Genomic DNA, 18,526 nt, shown 5'->3' with positions numbered 1-18,526 from the left:
AGATGAAGAAAATAAGGCAGAGAGAATTCAGAGTCAAGTAAGATGTAGGACACTTGATACACTACCATTCATTAAGCTTCCATTACAAAAGCAACTCAAAATTTTTAAAAATAAGGAATCCTTATGAACCAAGACAACCATGTTACCGCGAAACTATCCCTTAACTCTCACCAGAATCTAGGAGCTCCTCCACCAATGAAGTATCTCCCGTGGTCAATGCTTTCTTAAATGTTTCATTCTTTTCTTCAACGGGTAACGGTCTTTTCAATTTCTAAAACAGCAGAAAGTTAAAAACAAAAATCTCGTTACATATATTTTCATTTCCGCCGAATCAGGAAACAATAATGATTGGTTTTGGGTATATCTGGGGGGTGGGGGTGGAGAGATGGCAACATACAAAGTTTGCGATTAATTCGTAACTAAAATTATCTTTAAAGAGAATGGATCCAAACCCAAGTGAAGAATTACAACGACAACCTAAAGAAGCGCATTTGATGGGAAGCACAGTAGGGAACAGAAACTTTGCGAGTTTGTCGGGAGTTCAAAAGCCTGTAATTCCACTGGAAAAAAAGTTAGGGAAACGTAAGGCAAGGAAGTAAGAGGTTTCGTGGTCAGGGGAGGCCGATCCAGGTGCGGTCAAGACAGGTGCTACCTGAACTGCCTGGTCGAGATACCCAATCTCCCAGCCGTCGTCCTCGCTCTCGCTGCTCTCGCCTCCTCCGGCCACTGCCAGACCGCGTAGCGGACCTGCCGCCATGCCCGCTAGGCCGCTCCCCGCCGCACTGGCTGCACGTCAGCCCGCCTGCTCCCTCGGCGCCTGCGCACTGCGGAGCGCGTAGGGTGACGCAGGAAGGGCTGCGCGGGAAGGCGCGACGCGAGAGCGCTGGGGTCTTGGGCCTTCGGGCGCAGGCGCGTGACTGCGCGCAGCACCCGGGCCCACGTCCACCATCCCTGAGGCTGTGGTAGAGGAAAACTGGCGCGTCTGTCGGGGCAGGCAGGCTGACCTCCTGGCCAGTGCTTCCAGTTCCTTTCAGGACCTTACCCTTCATTCTTTTTAGGGTATGTGCTAAATGATGAAGTTCTTACTCTTTAAGTATTGCCTCAGCCGTGGCAGAAGCAGAATAGAGGTTTAAATGTCACAGAATACTAGGCTTTCGCTCCCGTCTCCATCACCTGCCCTTCCCCCCACCCCCAGCTCCGGCCCTCCGCCAAAACCACTGTCAAACATGTGCTCCATGGCCAGTGCTGTTGGCTAGAACACATCCCTGAGGAGCATCACCCATACGTTCATGAAGTCAGCAGGCAAATGGGAGCTGAAAGGAGCCAGGAGAAGTCTTCCTTTAAATTCCGTGTGATCTCATCATAGATTTAGAAACTTTAGAAGATGGAAACTTTCCCAGGTAGATAGTGTAGATGCTCGAAAGGAAATAGTCGAGAAAGGGGAGGAGCTGGGGAGACACTGGATCAGGAGAGCTGGGAAGAAGAAATGGTTTAAACTTTCAGAGGGTAAATAATAAAAAGAATTCCAGGTGAAAGCCCACGCTCACTTTTCTGCATGTGACTTATAGGTAAAATATTGGTAACACAGTGATTATTTTGCCGTCACACAAAAAAAGTAGACCCATCAAGAAACTGGGCCTAAAAGTTACCTAAAGATAACTTTAAAAGAAGGTAGCCATGGGGGGAGGGTATAGCTCAAGCGGTAGAGCGCATGCTTAGCATGTGCGAGGTCCAGAGTTCCCCAGTACCTCAATCAAAAAGCTAACTAACTAAATAAACTTAATTACCTCTCCATGTAAGTAAGTAAGTAAGTAAGTAAATAAATAAATAAATAAAGATAGCCATGCACCATTCTTAGAAAATTTTGCAATTTTTTTTCTTAAAGAGTCTTTGATGTAAGATTTTGAAATTGTTTACTTCAGAGGTTTTCATAGGTAAGTATTTGTAAGTAGTTTGGTTATTTGGGAGCCAGGCCTGTATTTCTTTATAAATGCTGTGGATCACTGAGCTCAGCCAGATGCAACTAAGTTTGGGGAGACAAAATCAAACCAAGTTGTTTCATAGAACTTGCATTTTAGTGAAGAAAGTCAATAAGCAAGTAAACAAACAGGACTATTGCAGATTGTAGGTTACCCAAAGGAAATAAACAAGTGCTTGGTTTCTGGGGTCAAACCACTTAGGTTGTTTCCTGGCCAGTCACTTACTACCAGTAGCTATATGCTATTGGGCCATTTACTTAGCCTCTTCTGCATCAATACCCTAACCTGTAAAATGGAGATTACGATAGTAACACCATACAGGATTGTTTGGAGGATTAAATAAAGTAATGGTCTTAGAATAGAGCCAAAGTAAAAGGTAAATAAATCTTAGCTACCATTCTTAGTATTGTTTTTTTTATTATAGTGTAGTTGACCTAAGCAGGGTAATGAATGACAAGAAGGAGCCACTCATAAAAAGTGGGAGAGCAGAGCTCTCTTGATGGAGGAGATGGTTAGTACCAAGGCCCTAAGGCAGCAAAAAGTTTGCACACAGGCCCGGAACTGAGGTGGGGCACGTGAAGACTGTAGGGGGTAAAATTTAACACACTCTCAGGGACCTGTAAATTCTTATATTTTACATTCTAGGTGTCTCACTTTATCTTTTCCTCGCCCTGCTTAGACCAGAAAGGCCCGAAGCTGGAGCTTCGTGATGAGAGGACCTGTCAGCCTAAAGTAAGGATTTTGGATTTTACTCTTAAGAGCAACTGAACGCTGAAATATTTTTAAACTGATAAAAGATGTGTTCTGGGGCGTGTGTGTGTGTGTGTGTGTGTGTGTGTGCGTGTGTATGTATATATATTTGTATTTAAGAGACTCAAACTCTTTTGTGGAGAAGGTTTTCGGTTGGAGCATCTGATAAGTAGTGGTGCCATTTACCAAGCTGGAGGAAGACCAGAGGAAAAACTTGAAGATGAAATAAACACCCCAAATTAACATATTCAGAATCAAATATTCAAATGTAGCTGTCAAGTAGGTAGTTGGATGTTCAACCATGGAGCTCAGGAGAAAGGCTGGTCTTGGAGACATAAATTTGGGAGCTATCTGTGAATTCTGTGAATTTATTAATCTTCATATATGTTTACTCTTTATTGAGGTAGTCAGTTTACAATGTTGTATCAATTTCTGGTGTACAGCATAATAGTTCAGTCATAAATCTACATACATATATTCATTTTCATATTCCTTTTCATTATAGGTTACTACAAGATATTGAATATAGTTCCCTGTGCTACTATACAGTATGAACTTGTTGTTTATCTATTTTGTGTATAGTACTTAGTATCTGCAAATCTTGAACTCTCAGTTTGTCCCTTCCTACTCCCTTCCCCCTCTGGTGACCATAAGTTTGTTTTCTATGTCTGTGAGTCTGTTTCTATTTTGTAAATAAGTTCATTTGTCATTCTTTTAGATTCCACACATAAGTGATATCAGATGGTATTTTTCTTTCTCTTACTGGCTTACTTCACTTAGAATGACAACCTCCATGTCCATCCATGTTGCTGCAAATGGCATTATTTTATTATTTATTATGGCTGAGTAGAATTCCATTGTATAAATATACCACAGCTTCTTTATTCAATCATCTGTTGATGGACATTTAGGTTCTTCCCAAGTCTTGGCTATTGCAAATAGTGCTGCTATGAACATTAGGGTGATGTGTCTTTTTGAATTAAGGTTCCCTTTGGATATATGCCCAGGAGTGGGATTGCTGGATCATATGATAAGTCTATTTTTAGTTTTTTTGAGGAATCGCCATACTATTTTCCATAACAGCTGCACCAAACTACATTCCCACCAACAGTGTAGGAGAGTTCTCTCTTCTCCACAGCCTCTCCAGCATTTATCATTTGTGTACTTTGAATGCTGACCATTCTGATTAATGTGAGGTGATACCTTATTGTAGTTTTGATTTGCATTTTTCTAATAATTAGTGATATTGAGCATTTTTCATGTGCCTATTGGCCATTTGTATGTCTTCATTGGAGAATTGCTTGTTTAGGTCTTCTGCCCATTTTTGGATTGGGTTCTTTGTTTTTTTATTATTAAGTTGTATGAACTGTTTATATGTTATGGAAACTAAGCCCTTGTCAGTCTCATCTTTTGCAAATATTTTCTCCCATTCCATAGGTTGTCTTTTTGTTTTGCTTATGGTTTCCTTTGCTGTGCAAAAGCTTATGAGTTTAATTAGATCCTATTTGTTTATTTTTCTTTTATTTGTATCGCCTGGGTAGACTGCCTTTAGAACATTGCTAAGATTTATGTTAGATAATGTTTTGCCTATATTTTCTTCTAAGAGATTTGTAGTGTCTTATCTTATGTTTAAGTTTTTAAGCCATTTTGAGTTTATTTTTATGTGTGGTGTGAAGGGGTATTCTAACTTCATTTATTTACATGCAGCTGTCCAGTTTTCCCAGCACCATTTGCTGAAGAGACTGTCTTTACTCCATTGTATGTTTTTGCCTCTTTTGTCAAAGATTAATTGACCAAAAGTCTGTGGGTTTATTTTTGGGCTCTCTGTTCTGTTCCACTGATCCATATGTCTGTTTTTGTACCAAACCATGCTATTTTGATTACTGTTGCTCTGTAGTAATTTCTGAAGTCTGGGAGGGTTATTCCTCTAGCTTCATTCGGTTTCTTCAGTATTGTTTTGCAATTCTAGGTCTTTTGTGATTCCATTATAAATTTTAGAATTGTTTATTCTAGTTCTATGAAAAGTGTCCTGGGTAATTTGATAGGGATTGCATTAAACTTGTAGATTGCTTTGGGTAGTATGGCCATTTTAACAATATTAATTCTTCTAAACCAAGAACATGGGATATCTTTCCAGTTCTTTAGATCATCTTTAATTTCCTTAGTCAATGTTTTGTAGTTCTCCATGTATAAGTCTTTCACTTCCTTGGTCAGATTTATTCCTAAGTATTTTATTTTTTTGGATGCAATTTTAAAAGGGATTGTTTCTTTATTTTCCTTTTCTGATATTTCTTTGTTAGTGTAAAGAAATGCCACTGATTTCTGTATGTTAATCTTGTTTCCTGCTACCTTGTCAAAGTCTTTTATCAGCTCTAGTAGTTTTTGTGTGGAGCCTTTAGGGTTTTCTATATATAGTATCATGTCATCCACATAGATTAATAATTTTACCTCTTATTTTCAATTTGGATCCCTTTTATTTCTTGTTCATGTCTAATTACTATGACCAGGACTTCCAATATTATGTTGAATAGGAGTGGTGAGAGTGGGCATCCTTGTCTTGTGATTTTCAGTGAGAAGGCTTTCAACTTTTCACCATTGAGTATTATGCTGGCTATAGGTTTGTCATAAAAAGCTTTTATTATGTTGAGAAATGTTCCCTCTGTAGCCACTTAGGTTAGAGCTTTTACCATAAATTGGTGTTAAATTTTATCAGATGCTTTTTATACATCTATTGAGATGAACATGTGATTTTTGTCCCTTTTTTTGAGTTGTTTTTTTTAACATTTTTTATTGATTTATAATCATTTTACAATGTTGTGTCAAATTCCAGTGTTCAGCACAATTTTTCAGTCATTCATGGACATATACACATTCATTGTCACATTTTTTTCTCTGTGATTTATCATAACATTTTGTGTATATTTCCCTGTGCTATACAGTGTAATCTTGTTTATCTATGTCCCTTTTTATGTTGATGTGGTATATCACATTGTATGGTTTGTGTATGTTGAACCATCCTTGTGTCCCTGGGATGAACCCAACTTGATCATGATGTATAATCTTTTTTTATGTGTTTTTGGATTCTGTTTGCTAATATTTTATTGAGTATTTTTGCATCTATATTCATCAGTGATATTGCCCTATAGTTTTCTTTTTTGGTAGTATCTTTGTCTGGCTTTGGTATCAAAGTGATTTTTAAAACTTCAGGTCTTATCCAGTAAGATTTTTTTGTAAATATAGATGATATACACAAAATGTTTGTGTCCTCTGCTCCCCTCCTTGAAATTCATATGTTGAAATGTAATCCCCAAAATGGTGGTATTTGGAGGTGGGGCCTTTGGGAGATGATTACATCAAATGGGATTAGTGCTGTTATGAAAGAGACTCCAGAGAGCTCCCTTGCCCTTTCCACCGTGTGAGTACACAACAAGAAGATGCCCTGTGAACCAGGTAGTGAGCTCTCCCCAGGCACTAAATCTGTTGGCGCCTTGGTCTTAGACTTCCCAGCCTCCAGAAATAAAATTTCTGTTATTTTAACCTACCCAGTCTGTGGTATTGTGTTAAAGCAGACTGAACAGACTATTACAGTACATAAATTGTTCTGAAATTATGTGGAAAGGCAAAGGGACTAGGTAGCTAAAACTATTCTGAGAAAAAAGAATAAAGTAGGGGGGATTAGTCTACTTGATTTTAAGGCTTGTGTAGCTACAGTGATCAGCACTGTGTTGTATTGGAGAATGGATAGACACAAAGATTGATAGAACAGAACAGAGAATCTAGAAGTAGATCCCTACAAGTAAGGCCAAACGGTTTTTGATCAGGGTGCAAGAGCAATTCAGTGGAGGAAGGATTGTCTTCAGTAAATGATGCTGGATCAACTGAATATCCATAGGTTAAAAAAAAACTTCATATATTTTCAGAAATTAACTCAAAATGGATCATAGATGTACACAGATGTTCATGGGGGCATTATTACAGTTAGCCAAAAAGTGAAAACAACCCAAAAGTCCTTCAATTGATGAATGGATAAACAAAATGTGGTATATCCATACTATATCTATTAATTTCCTAGGATTACCATAACAAATTACCACAAATTGAGTGGATTATAACGACAGAAATTTAATCTCTGACCATTCTGATGGTTAAAGTGAAATCAAAGTGTCAACAGCACCATGTTCCCTTAGGAGGCTCTAGAGGAGGATCCTTCTTTGCTTCCTTATAGCTGCTGGGTGGTTGCTAGCAATCCTTAGCATGCTTTGACTAGTAGATGCATCACTTTAATCTCTGCATCTGTATTTACAAGGTATTCTCTTTGCATCTGTGTCTCTGCGTGTCTGTGTCTCTAAATTCCCCTCTTCTTGTAAGGACATCAGTCATGTTGGATTCAGGGCTCACCCTGACTCAGTATGACCTCATCTTAACTTGATTATATCTGCAAAGACTTTATTTCCAAACAAAGTCAAATTCACAGGTTTTGGGTGAACACGAATTTTGGGGGGAATCACTATTCAACCCAGTACACCGTATATGTCACTTAGCATAGTGTTTTCAAGATCCTCAGTGTAGCATATATCTGTACTTCATTCCTTTTTATGATAAATAAGGTGTGGTATTGATTTCAGAAGATGATTTCAAGAGGTGACAGGACCCATTAAAAGACTGCTGTAATTGTGAACTGGAGAAGTGGCAGGAAAAATAGAAAAGGATGCATTCAAAATTAATTGTGAATTAGAATCAATAGAATTTGGTGACTACATGAAGGACAGGGAGAGAGGAGTCTAAACTAAAGTGACAAAAACATTACAAGAGGAAAAAATTTTGAGGAAATGGAAACACTTTTTGTTTTGCCCAGAGACAGTCTGAAATGTCCGAGACTATCCATGTCCAGATAAGGTCTAGAGTGTCCCTCAGAGTCCTGGACTATGGTTCAACTTTAGAAACCTCTTCTTAAGAGGTGATAATGGACATATTAAAGCAATGATATTGCCCAGGGAGAATGGATAGGATGAAGATATCAAAGGACCAGAAATATATCCTCATAGAATGACTGTTCTTTTAGAAGGCCACCAAAAGAAAAGAAGCAGTAAAGGAGCCTGAGAAATACTGATCAAAGAAGCAGGAGACTTGAAAAGAGATCACTGTCTGAAAAATCTTGCCCTGAAGTATAACCTAAGCTAATAACAGCAAATAATGATACTTACTAAATTCATTTTATAGTGCTTCCTGTATGCCAGTCACTGTTCTCAGGGCTTTACCTATATTAAGTCACTTAATACTGAAACAACCCTATTGAGGTAAATGTGATCTCACTTTTACAGATGGGGAAATGGAGACATAGACAGATAAAGTCGCCTTCCCAAGGTCACCTACCTTGGAGGGGCTGGAATTCAAATGCAGGAAACAGTTAGATCTGAAATCCATGCTTTCAGTCATTACTTTCTCACACTTATGTAGAACTTCTCTGTGCCCTGACACTTCTCTAGGCACCTTATAGCTATGAATTCATGTAATCTTCACTATAACTTTTTGAGTAAAGTGCTATTATTTACCTGCATTTTACTGATAAGAAAACTGAAATACAGAAAGCTTCAGTAAACAGCCCAAGATCATACAGCTGCTAGGTGGAATGGCCAGAATTCACAACAGGCTCTCTGGCTCTGGAGGCTGAGGTTGAACTGGGAAACTGTGATGCCACAGAAGCGCATTCTCCCTGCAGGGATAGTTGCTTTTCCCAGGTGTTTCACTCTCACAGTGTCTCGGAAGCACTCTTTTCCAAAGCAGATTTCATCTGACTTGTAAACCAGACTCAGAATAAAGCTTAATTCATGTACAGATTAATCACAAGCTTCATTCCTGGCCAGATCAGAAATGGATAATTTGATTTTGTCTGAAAAGATTTAGGAATTCCCCCATGTGACTTCCTGGAGTGGGTCAGAAAACCACCTACTCTCTTTGTTAATGACCACAGTGTTCTGCTTGCTTCACTGATGACAGGGGACTGGTAAAACAAAGAGGGCAAGGAACCAGCAGTATCCGAGAAATAAATATTGCTCAAATTTAGGCTGTCCCTAGTTTCTGGGTGGTTTTGTTTTGCTTGCTTTGTTTTAACTTTTAAGCTTTGACTCAGACATTAGTGATGATTAGCTGATACAGTTTATTTTACCAATATGCCTGATGATGCTATATCCATGGGGAACTTGTTTTAAATTTAATGTTATCACATTTGAATCATTCTTGCTTATTTTCTATAGTAATATATGTGGTGTTACTTTCACTCATTTGAAAAAATTCTATTGGGATTCTTAATTCTTATAATCCTGCCTGGGGTCCAGTTAACTACCTCGTCTAGAGAGAATTTCGGAGGCGTAAAAATGGTAAACAGAGTTTTTTTCAGTTATTAAAATTCATGTGCACAAGACAACCAAGGAAAGAGATAAGCATTGAAAAAAATTATATGGCATTAATTGATTCCACAAATATTTACTGTGCTCCTACTGTACTTCTTAGTCATGGAGGATGATGAAGTTGTGAGAAAGACCAGCAAGATTCTTGACCTCAGAATGTTTATAGTCTAATAAGAGAAAGAAACAAATAAATATATAATTAAATATCAGGTAACAATAAATTCTATAAAGAAAAATTAACCAGGTGAAGGGAATAGAGAGCAGTGGAGGCAGTTCAGTATTTGAAACAGGATTTCAGAGAAGGGCTCTCTGAAGCCTTATTCTTAGTGTGATAGGAAGTTACAAGGATTTGATTTCCCATTTTAAAAGATCATTCTGGCTACAAGGAGAAAAGACTGCACGTAGGAGAGCAAGAATAGGATCAGGAACACCAATTAAGAGTCTACTGCAATAGTCTAGGTTCTCAACCCTGCCTACGTTTTAGAATCCTCTGGAGATGATTCTAGCCAGCCCCCTTTTAAACCAATTACATCAAAATCTCTGGGAATAGGGTCCAGGAGTTGATATATCTCAAGGCTCTTAAAGTGATTTTAATATGTAGCCAGGGTTAGATAAGGTTGTAGAAGAAAGATGGTGATTGGGGTGAGCGGAGGCTGGGTCTAGGGCAGTTATCTATATCCAGTAGGAGAATGTGGAGGTTAAACTATTAAAACAGGAATGGATTCTCATTTGGATTTATTTTCTTCCTTAAGGTTAGATCTGAGAACAAAACCAATCTTTAAGCAAAGAGGAAAAAAAAAATCAGGAAATGATGAGAATGGGAATTAGTTAAGAAGCATTAACCAATATACTACATGGAAGTAATAGTTAATGAAAATGTTTGTGCCATGTTTATTTCTTCAAATATTCTAATATGTAGCCCTGTGTAGAAAATGAGTGTAGAAGGACATGGGAGACCAGGTCAAGAACAGTTATCTTTGGAGGTGGCCAGATGGCAGAGTCAGAATATATATGTTTTGTGGAGATGGTAGATAAAAACTGTTGATAAATAGGAAGTGATAGGAGAAGGAAGAAGAGGGTGAGGGATGACATCTAAGTCTTAAGCCTGAAAAATTGGGTAGTTGGTGGCTGAATTTATTCCAATGGGAAAATGGGTGAAAAAGCAGGAATGTATGTATATGTGTGGAGGTGAATGTGTAGAAGTATTGAAATCAAGAGTACTGGTTTATATTTCATAACGTAGAGAGTGCTGATAAACTCAAAAATGGGGTGTTAAATAAAGTTAGATATGGGTTCACATTGATTCGTTTCCTGGAAAAATTTTCTTTGACTTGATATCTTTTTTTTGTTTGCATTAACTAGGAAATTTACTCAATCATTTACCTCACTTAAACTTTACTTTAAAATTTTAAAGTAAAGTTTAGAACATGTAGTTTTTTTATTGCTGTGTAATTTTGTATTTCTTCCTAGTTTTTAAATGCATATCCATAAAGCTACTGCATTGCAGATAGGTGTGGTAGAAGAGAGTGCCTTAATTCTTACTTCCAACAAAACATTGTAATTGTATACTGCTAGGAAATAGTAGAAGCTCTTAAGTACCTGAACATTTTTATGTTAAAAATATTGCAAAAAAAGAAGTTTAAAAAAATGGATGGAAAGGGAGCAAATGATGAAATTCCAGAGCAACTTTTCCAAAACTTGACTAAAAAAACTTTTAAATTAGTACTATATTAACAAACACCAAGATCTCAACAAATATAATAGGCTCTTGAATTAAAAGAGAAAGCAAAAAAAGGGTTTTTAGACAGATTAATTGCTGCAAGAAATTATCAAATTTATCATGCGTGTAAATATAGTGGATTTTACATAATATTACAACTTTGTTGAAATTATAAGACAGGATACATAAACCAAATACATATCACAGATTAGTGAATATCAAATTGGTGACATAGAAAACATGGTTAACTAGAAAGTAATACTTACAGCTAAAATGTATTAAGCATTAGCCATGACTAAGAACTATTCCAAGCATTCTACATGTATTAAGTCTGTATCAGTTAGGATTAGTTTTAGCTGCAAGTAACAACATTTGATATCAGTCAATTAAAAACATACAGTTCATTTTTTCAGACGAAAAGGATTCTGACAACTGGCATTGGTTCAGTGACGCAATGGTTTCTGGCAGCATTCCACTCCCTTGGCCTTATTCTGACAATTGTAAGATGTTTCTCCCAACTCCAAACAGCATGTTTATGTTGAAGGCAAGAAAAAGGAAATTTTTTCAGACTTTACAGTGGAACAGGAGAAGGGAAAAGAAGATTGAGAACGAGTGTTAAGTTAGGCAGCAAGAATAGCTGCCACGAATCCATGTCGTCCCTGTGAAAACCCTACCAAATTGGTACTGTTATTTTTCACCCTTCTACAAATAAAGAACTCAGATAGAGAAGTTACAAAGCTTGACGAAGGTCAAATAACTAAAAGATAATAGTACAAGGAGTCAACTCTGGTGGTCAGCCCCCAGAGCCCACCCTCTTCTCAGCCACTCCACTACAATGTGGAAGTTAAGTGTTAGATTAACATTCTGCCTTCTTGTGTAAGTGATTTTTAATATAACTTCCTAACATTTTCATGATGAGGTAAAGGCAAAATATTACCTAAAAATCAAGTAAGTGTTTGCTATTGCTCTTCTATTTTCTTATTTAGCTAAAAAAATAAACAAAGAGTGAATTCAAATTTGCACAGTCACTCTCTCAAAGAATTCTAAGCACTTTCATATGTATTTTCATACTTGTGATTTCATCATAAATCCTGTATGAAATAGACAAAAGTAGGTATGATTATTTACAATGACAATTGGGAATACTAGATCAAGATTGTGTCAGAGAGGTCTGAGACCTAAACTCAGATTTACATAGATCCAGCCCATTCTTACTTCTTTAGATACCAGCAAGTATAGATGTTTTTAGTTAAGGATAAATTTCAATTAAAATTGCAGAAGAATTAAAACTAGTGTTACATATATATGTATAACTGAATCACTATGCTGTACACCAGAAATTAACACAACATTGTAAATTATACTTCAATAATAATTTTAAAAAGCCAGTATTACATTACAAATTTTCCCACCTAGGCAAAGGTTTAAAACTTTAAAACTGAACATTTAAATATATCTTAACAATTTATTTTATTAACAATTGTCTCAGAGGTACCATATTTTATAAAAGCTATTTCCATTAGTTACTTGAAGTTTTGACACATTTTTATGACTCTTTTATAAAAATGTATTACCCTGAGTAATTGTATATTCTATGCAGGAAATAAATTTTACCCTTTGTTGTTATTGTTTTAAAGAAACTAAAAGTTCACTAATGTCTATATCAAGTATTTCTTCTATTGGAATTAGTCTTTTATTATGTTTCTTGTAGTCAAAATAAATAGTTTTCTCCCTTATTAATTTTTTTTCATGTTCTAATAGGCAACATTGAGTTTTAAATTTCCACAATTTTTAAAAAGGAAATATAGTTGACTTACAGTATTATATTAGTTTCAGGTGTGCAACATAGTGAGTCAATATTTGTATACATTATACTCCATTTAAAGTTATTACAAAATAATGGCTCTATTTCCCTGTGCTATACAATACATCCATGTTGCTTATTGGTTTTATACATAGTAGTTTGTGCGTCTTAATCCCGAACTCCTGTCTCTCCCCTCCCCCTTTTCTTCTCCCCACTGGTAACCACTAGTCACTAGTTTGTTCTCATGGTCTGTTTCTGTTGTGTTATATACATTTGTTTTATTTTTTAGATTCCACATATGAATGACAACATAGAGCATAGAGTATTTGTCTTTCTCTGTCTGACTTATTTCACTCAGTGTAAAGCTCTCTAGGTCCATCCACATTGTTGCAAATGGTAGAACTTCATTCTCTTTAATGGTTGAGTAATACTCCATTTTATATATATATAAAATGTATATATATATACACACATACACACACCACATCTTCTTTATCTATTCATCTGTTGATGGGCACTTTGGTTGCTTACATATCTTGGCAATTGTGCATAATGCTGCAATGAACGTGGAGGTGTATGTATCTTTTTGAATTAGTGGTTTTGTTTTCTTTGGATATATACCCAAGAGTGGAACTGCTAGATCATATGGTGGTTCTATTTTTAGTGTTTTGAGGAACCTCCATACTGTTTTCCATAGTGGCTGTTCAACTTACATTCCCCCCAGCAGTGTACTAGGGTTCCCTTTTCTCCACATCCTCACCAGCGTTTGTTATTTGTAGACTTTCTGATGATAACCATTTGACAGATGTGAGGTGATATCTATTTGGGTTTTAATTTGCATTTCTCTGATGATTGGTGATACTGAGCATTTTTTTTCCTGTGCCTGTTGGCCATCTGCATATCTTCTTTGGAAAAATGTCTGTTCAGGTCTTCTGGCATTCTTCAATTAGGCTCTTTGTTTTTTGATATGGAATTTTGTAAGCTGTTGATATATTTTGGATATTAACCCCTTATTGTTCATATCATTGATAAATATTTTCTTCTATTCAGTAGGTTGTCTTTTTGTTTTGTTAATGATTTCCTTTGCTTTGTAAAAGCTTGTAAGTTTAATTAGGTTACATTTGCTTCATTTTGCTTTTATTTCCTTTGCTTTAGGAGCCAGATCCAAAAAAGTATTGCTATGATTTATGTCGAAGTGTGTTCTGCCTGTGTTCTCTTCTAGGAGTTTTATGGTTTCAACACAATGTTTTGTAAATAAACAAAATTGAGATGATTATTTCCCCTTAGTAAACTTCTTGTTTGCTTATTACCATGTTAAATAACTTTCCTATGGAAATGTCAGTTTAATCCTAGAAGATGGATTTATGCTGTCATTGCTGCTCATAATACTCATAAAACAGTTTTTATGAACTTGAAGAAAATGATCTCTTGCACATATCGTTTTTATTAAAAAATTTGATGTTTATTTAATGTATACAGTAATTTAAGCTAATTATAACCAGCATGTATTTGTTTATAGCCATATTTGAATGTGGTAAACATGGACATTTTTTAGCCTTCAAGAAAAATTTCAGAAACGTGCCTCTCAGAATTTGTTATTTAGAGTAAACAGATCTTCAGAGAGGGGCTATTTGAATGGTGTTTATGATATTTTGGAAGTGAGAAGCAGCTGTCTCCTTGCTCTGACCTGGCTTTAGGGCTATTTCTTTTCTTATGTTCTTATAGTATCCAGACTGACCAGACCTATGTGAGTTATTAACATGCAATGAGCTGAAGAACAGATTTTTCAGAAGCTTCATAGATTTATGCTGAGTGTGATGGGCAAGATAAATGGAAAGGAACAACACAAAGAGGGAAACATATTTAAGGTGGAAATGGAATTACAATTGAGCACCTACAATATGTGGGTGCTATTTTCATGCTATTTTGTTTATGTTTGAAAATCACCCTGAGAATTATGTGTCATCCCATTTGTCAGTTAAGAGAACTAAAGCTCAGAAAGTTTAATTACCTTGACCAGAATCACTAAGTCTGAGTTTAGGTTTGAACCCTGATCTCTTTTATTTCGTAGCTGTCCAAATATTGCCTGACACCAAGATAGACTTTGAGAAACACAGAGAAGGAACATTTACTATTATGTTCTAAGTGTATTTACTGTAATTTAAAAAGTCATCCATTGGATTATAGTCACTTCATCAAATTCTCCATTTTTAGTTAGCAAAGGTGAGCTGTTACTTGCTGGTTGAAGATACAGAGAAAAGCTCTGTTTAACTCGTTTACGTTTAATGGGAGTGGCTTCAAAATTCAGACTGCAGGACCCACTCAACAGCGTGATGAAGGATGCAACAGACAAAGGCACTGGGACCAGAAAAGCGTGGAGGTGAGGCAGTGGTGGGAGATTCATGCAGTGGAAAGTCTAAGGAGGAAAATGTCCTAGTAGGAAAATCCCAAGGTCACAAACTTGATTAGCAGTGAGCACCAGAGGACAGGAGAGCAGGTGGGGAGTTGAATCCAGTAAGTAAAACACAACAAAAGTCAAGTGTAGGGAAGAGACGAACGTCAACACCAGAACAACAGAGTGGTGGTGGCTGCTTCTAATCTGGCAGGTGTGTTGCCACAAAAGAGAGGGTCCCCACAATCTTGCAAATTGTCCCTCCACTTTGAATCCCCTGCTGCACTTGTCGCTTCTTCTTCTTCCCCTGTGACCTCTTTATACCACTCTCTTCCTTTCTCATTCCTCTCTTGTTTTTCCTTAAACACACTAGATTCTTTTCTGCCAGAAATTTGTCTGCTGTAGCTGTTTCTTCTGAAATGCTCTCCCAAGATACCTACCAAACTAATTCTTTCACCTCCTTTATGTCTTTCCTCAGATTTTACCCTCTTCCTAATGCCTATCATGATCATCCTACATTTTTTAAATTGAGATATGTTTGACATATAACATTGTATTGGCTTTAGATATATAACATAATGACTATATATATATATAAATAAATAGACATGATTACCACAATAAGTTTAGTTTTCATCCATCACCACACATATATAGTTACAAGTTTTTTTTCTTGTGATGGGAACTTTTAAGATCTACCCTCTTAGCAACTTTCAAATGTACATACAATATTAACTATATCCCATCCTGGACATTACATAACCATCCTATTTAATACTCCAACTGACTCCTTCACCCTCTGACATGCCTTACTCTACTCCATATTTTTTTAATTCCATGGCAGTTACCACCTTCTAACACACTACAGTATATTATTTGCTGGTTTATTGTGTTTGTTCTGTGGCAGAGTAGAAGCTCCTCATAGCAGGCATCTATATTTCACTCCCTGACGTATCTTAGGACCCTAGTATAATGATCCAGGCATGCCTGCTGCAGCTGATGCCAATCGCAAATGTTATCCCTGACCCTGTGGCTGTGAGCTAGTTAAAAGTGTCCAACGTCAATAAATATGGCAGAGCAGTGGTCCTAAGGATCTGTTGCTATTCTTCTTTAGTTACCACCCCCCTTGCTACCGTAGGACCTGAGTCTTATGCCAGGCATCCCCCAACAGTGTGTCCCTTATGCCCTCACAAACAAGTTTGGTCAGTTATGGCATAGGTTCAGCCATTTTCTCTTTTCTTCTATTCTATTTCCTTTCTGCCAGAAGTTGCAACTTCTGCTGGTTATTCTGTATCTTCTGGGCAAGGCTGCTGCTCTCGTGAGATCCACTCCACTCACCCCACCACTTTGGCTCTTTCACTGATATATATTCTAATATATAGAATAATCACAACCATTGAGTCACTGGAAACTTGGTAATTACAAGACATTTGTAAAAACAGGCAAGAACACATTTACTGTGTCAGATTCTTTTGAAAGGAGACCCCAAAATCTTTTCTTTCTTGTAGAGCTTTGCCAAGCACCATATCCTTTTGAAACAAACCGTGCTATTCTTTCATTCACTCTTGACTTCTAACTACTTAGCATTATTAAAAGCATTTATTTATTGAACGCTTTGATCAGCACCAGCCCAAGTAACATGTATACATTTTTGGAATTCTCAAAACAACATTGAGAGATAAGTGTTATTCTCCCCAGTTTTATTGATAAAGAACCCAAGATCAGAGAGCTTAAATACTTCCCAAGTGTTGTATAGCTAATAGCTATGTGGAGGGAAAGGGGTGGGAATCAAAGCCTGACCAGCTGGCCCCTGCAGTAGATGTTGATGCTGCAACTGGATGTACTTTCCTCTCTGCTGGCCATCCATCCTCCAGCTGATAAAACTGTGGGCTGCTACCTCAGTGACTCCTCTCTCCTGCAAGGCTCTGATTCCTCTGACACGTGTCAATAGATCTTGACCAATGACTAGATTATAGGGGTTATAAAGGACTGACCACTTGCCTCAAGGTGAAGCTAATTCTATGGTGCAGTTTATGCTCTAGAACTTTCCCGTGGGGTCAAATTAAAATTAGTTTTTATCTGAGCCACATTCTTGCCTCCCCTGACCTATCTGATTTCCTTCACTTTTGAGAGTACCCCCTGATAAAACTCATCCCAGGCTCTTCTAGGGAACCTGACCTAAGACCCCTAACCCCCATTTTTTAACCACCAGAATTCATTGCTCTTCTTCTCCTTCTCCTTCTTCTCCTCCTTCTCCTTCCTCCTCTTCCTCTTCCCCTCCCCCTTCCCCTTCCTTCCCCTTCTCCTCCTCCTTCTTCTTTATTTTAAACAGAGAGTTTACTCAGTTCTCTGTTTCCTTAGGATAAATTCTCTCCCGTGAAGTTTCCTGATTGCTCATGTAAATGGATAAGACAATAGACTGAATCCTTGTAATGAGTGCATCTTGTGATCAGGTTCCATTGCTCTTATACTATGTTCTTTATACTAAGAGTATTTTAAAGCTGAATATAGATAACTTTTTATAATCTCTCATGTGAACTGCTAGCCCAAGGATGTCCAGTAGAAGTTTAAGAATGTAATCCTCTGGCTCAAATTAGGTTTAATATTTTATATGTTTTTCTGTTAATGAAAGTTACATCACTGAAGACAAAAACGGAGTACTTTCTGATAACAGAAAACTGGGTTTTGGGGAAGAGCATATATTTTCTCTATTCTAAAGTATTACGGGTTTTTGCCTCTAGTTTTTCAGATGCTTATTAAGTACTGTTAGTAATATACAGTTTTCATGGAGCAAATTGCATGTACATCCAGGATTTTAAAATGTATATATATTAAGAATATATTATAACATATCTGATTGGGAATAGGAAATACTAAAAAAATTAAGGAATGAAATAATTTCTCTAGGTAGTGCTCATGAAGGACTTCATTCTTTCAAGCACACATTAATCTACTACTATTAGCTGACTAATTGTGTATCTTATCATTACAAATAACTTCTGTGTGATTGATCCACACAAAGCATTCCAGTGGAGGCCCTTTTTGATTACAAACTGCTTACATTTACTTCTAGGTCAGGGAAGCTGGTAGAATTTGTAATGAATGGTATAATTGTTGAACATTTAAACAAACAGTCAATTTGCTGATGAACAGTATAATTTACGTAATGGGAAAGCATGCCACCCAGTTAAGTTGAATTCAGTGAAATGATAAACATTTATCTGAAAAAAGAGGAACAAATAGATGTAACTTATTAACATTAGAAAAAATGTTAAACTGACAAAGTCTTCCTTTTTCTTGTTGTGCTGCCCCCCACAATGACAGCACACACATGCACACACACCAGAAAACATTTCTTAAGACACACCCTTATAGGGTTACAGGGAAAGCTTTGTTTTACTTAGGAACTGATATTAAAAACCAGTAACAAAGGGTCAGGACAGTTACTTATTTAAAAGAAAGATTTGGTAGTTG

At 36.9% G+C, this 18,526-nt stretch overlaps 2 protein-coding genes across 2 annotated transcripts in view; one reads left to right on the top strand and one right to left on the bottom strand.

The window, feature by feature from the left end:
- The window catches only part of ASZ1 (ankyrin repeat, SAM and basic leucine zipper domain containing 1), a 51,176-nt gene extending 50,385 nt beyond the window's left edge, over positions 1-791 (bottom strand). Inside the window, exons 1-2 of the mRNA XM_006217173.4 lie at positions 653-791; positions 172-271 (exon numbers count right to left, since the gene is read on the bottom strand). Of these exons, the coding sequence (XP_006217235.1) occupies positions 172-271; positions 653-757 (205 nt within the window). The 5' untranslated portion in view covers positions 758-791. The remainder of the gene's footprint in view (positions 1-171; positions 272-652) is intronic.
- The window catches only part of CFTR (CF transmembrane conductance regulator), a 251,363-nt gene that overhangs the window by 52,269 nt on the left and 180,568 nt on the right, over positions 1-18,526 (top strand). The window contains exon 2 of the mRNA XM_072964621.1: positions 2,625-2,711. Coding sequence (XP_072820722.1) covers positions 2,689-2,711 — 23 coding nt within the window. The 5' untranslated portion in view covers positions 2,625-2,688. The remainder of the gene's footprint in view (positions 1-2,624; positions 2,712-18,526) is intronic.

The sequence above is a fragment of the Vicugna pacos genome, chromosome 7, assembly GCF_048564905.1.
Source record: "Vicugna pacos chromosome 7, VicPac4, whole genome shotgun sequence".
Taxonomy (NCBI): Eukaryota; Metazoa; Chordata; class Mammalia; order Artiodactyla; family Camelidae; genus Vicugna; species Vicugna pacos.
Note: the sequence above shows the minus strand (reverse complement) of the source record. Positions and strands in the feature narration are given on the sequence as shown.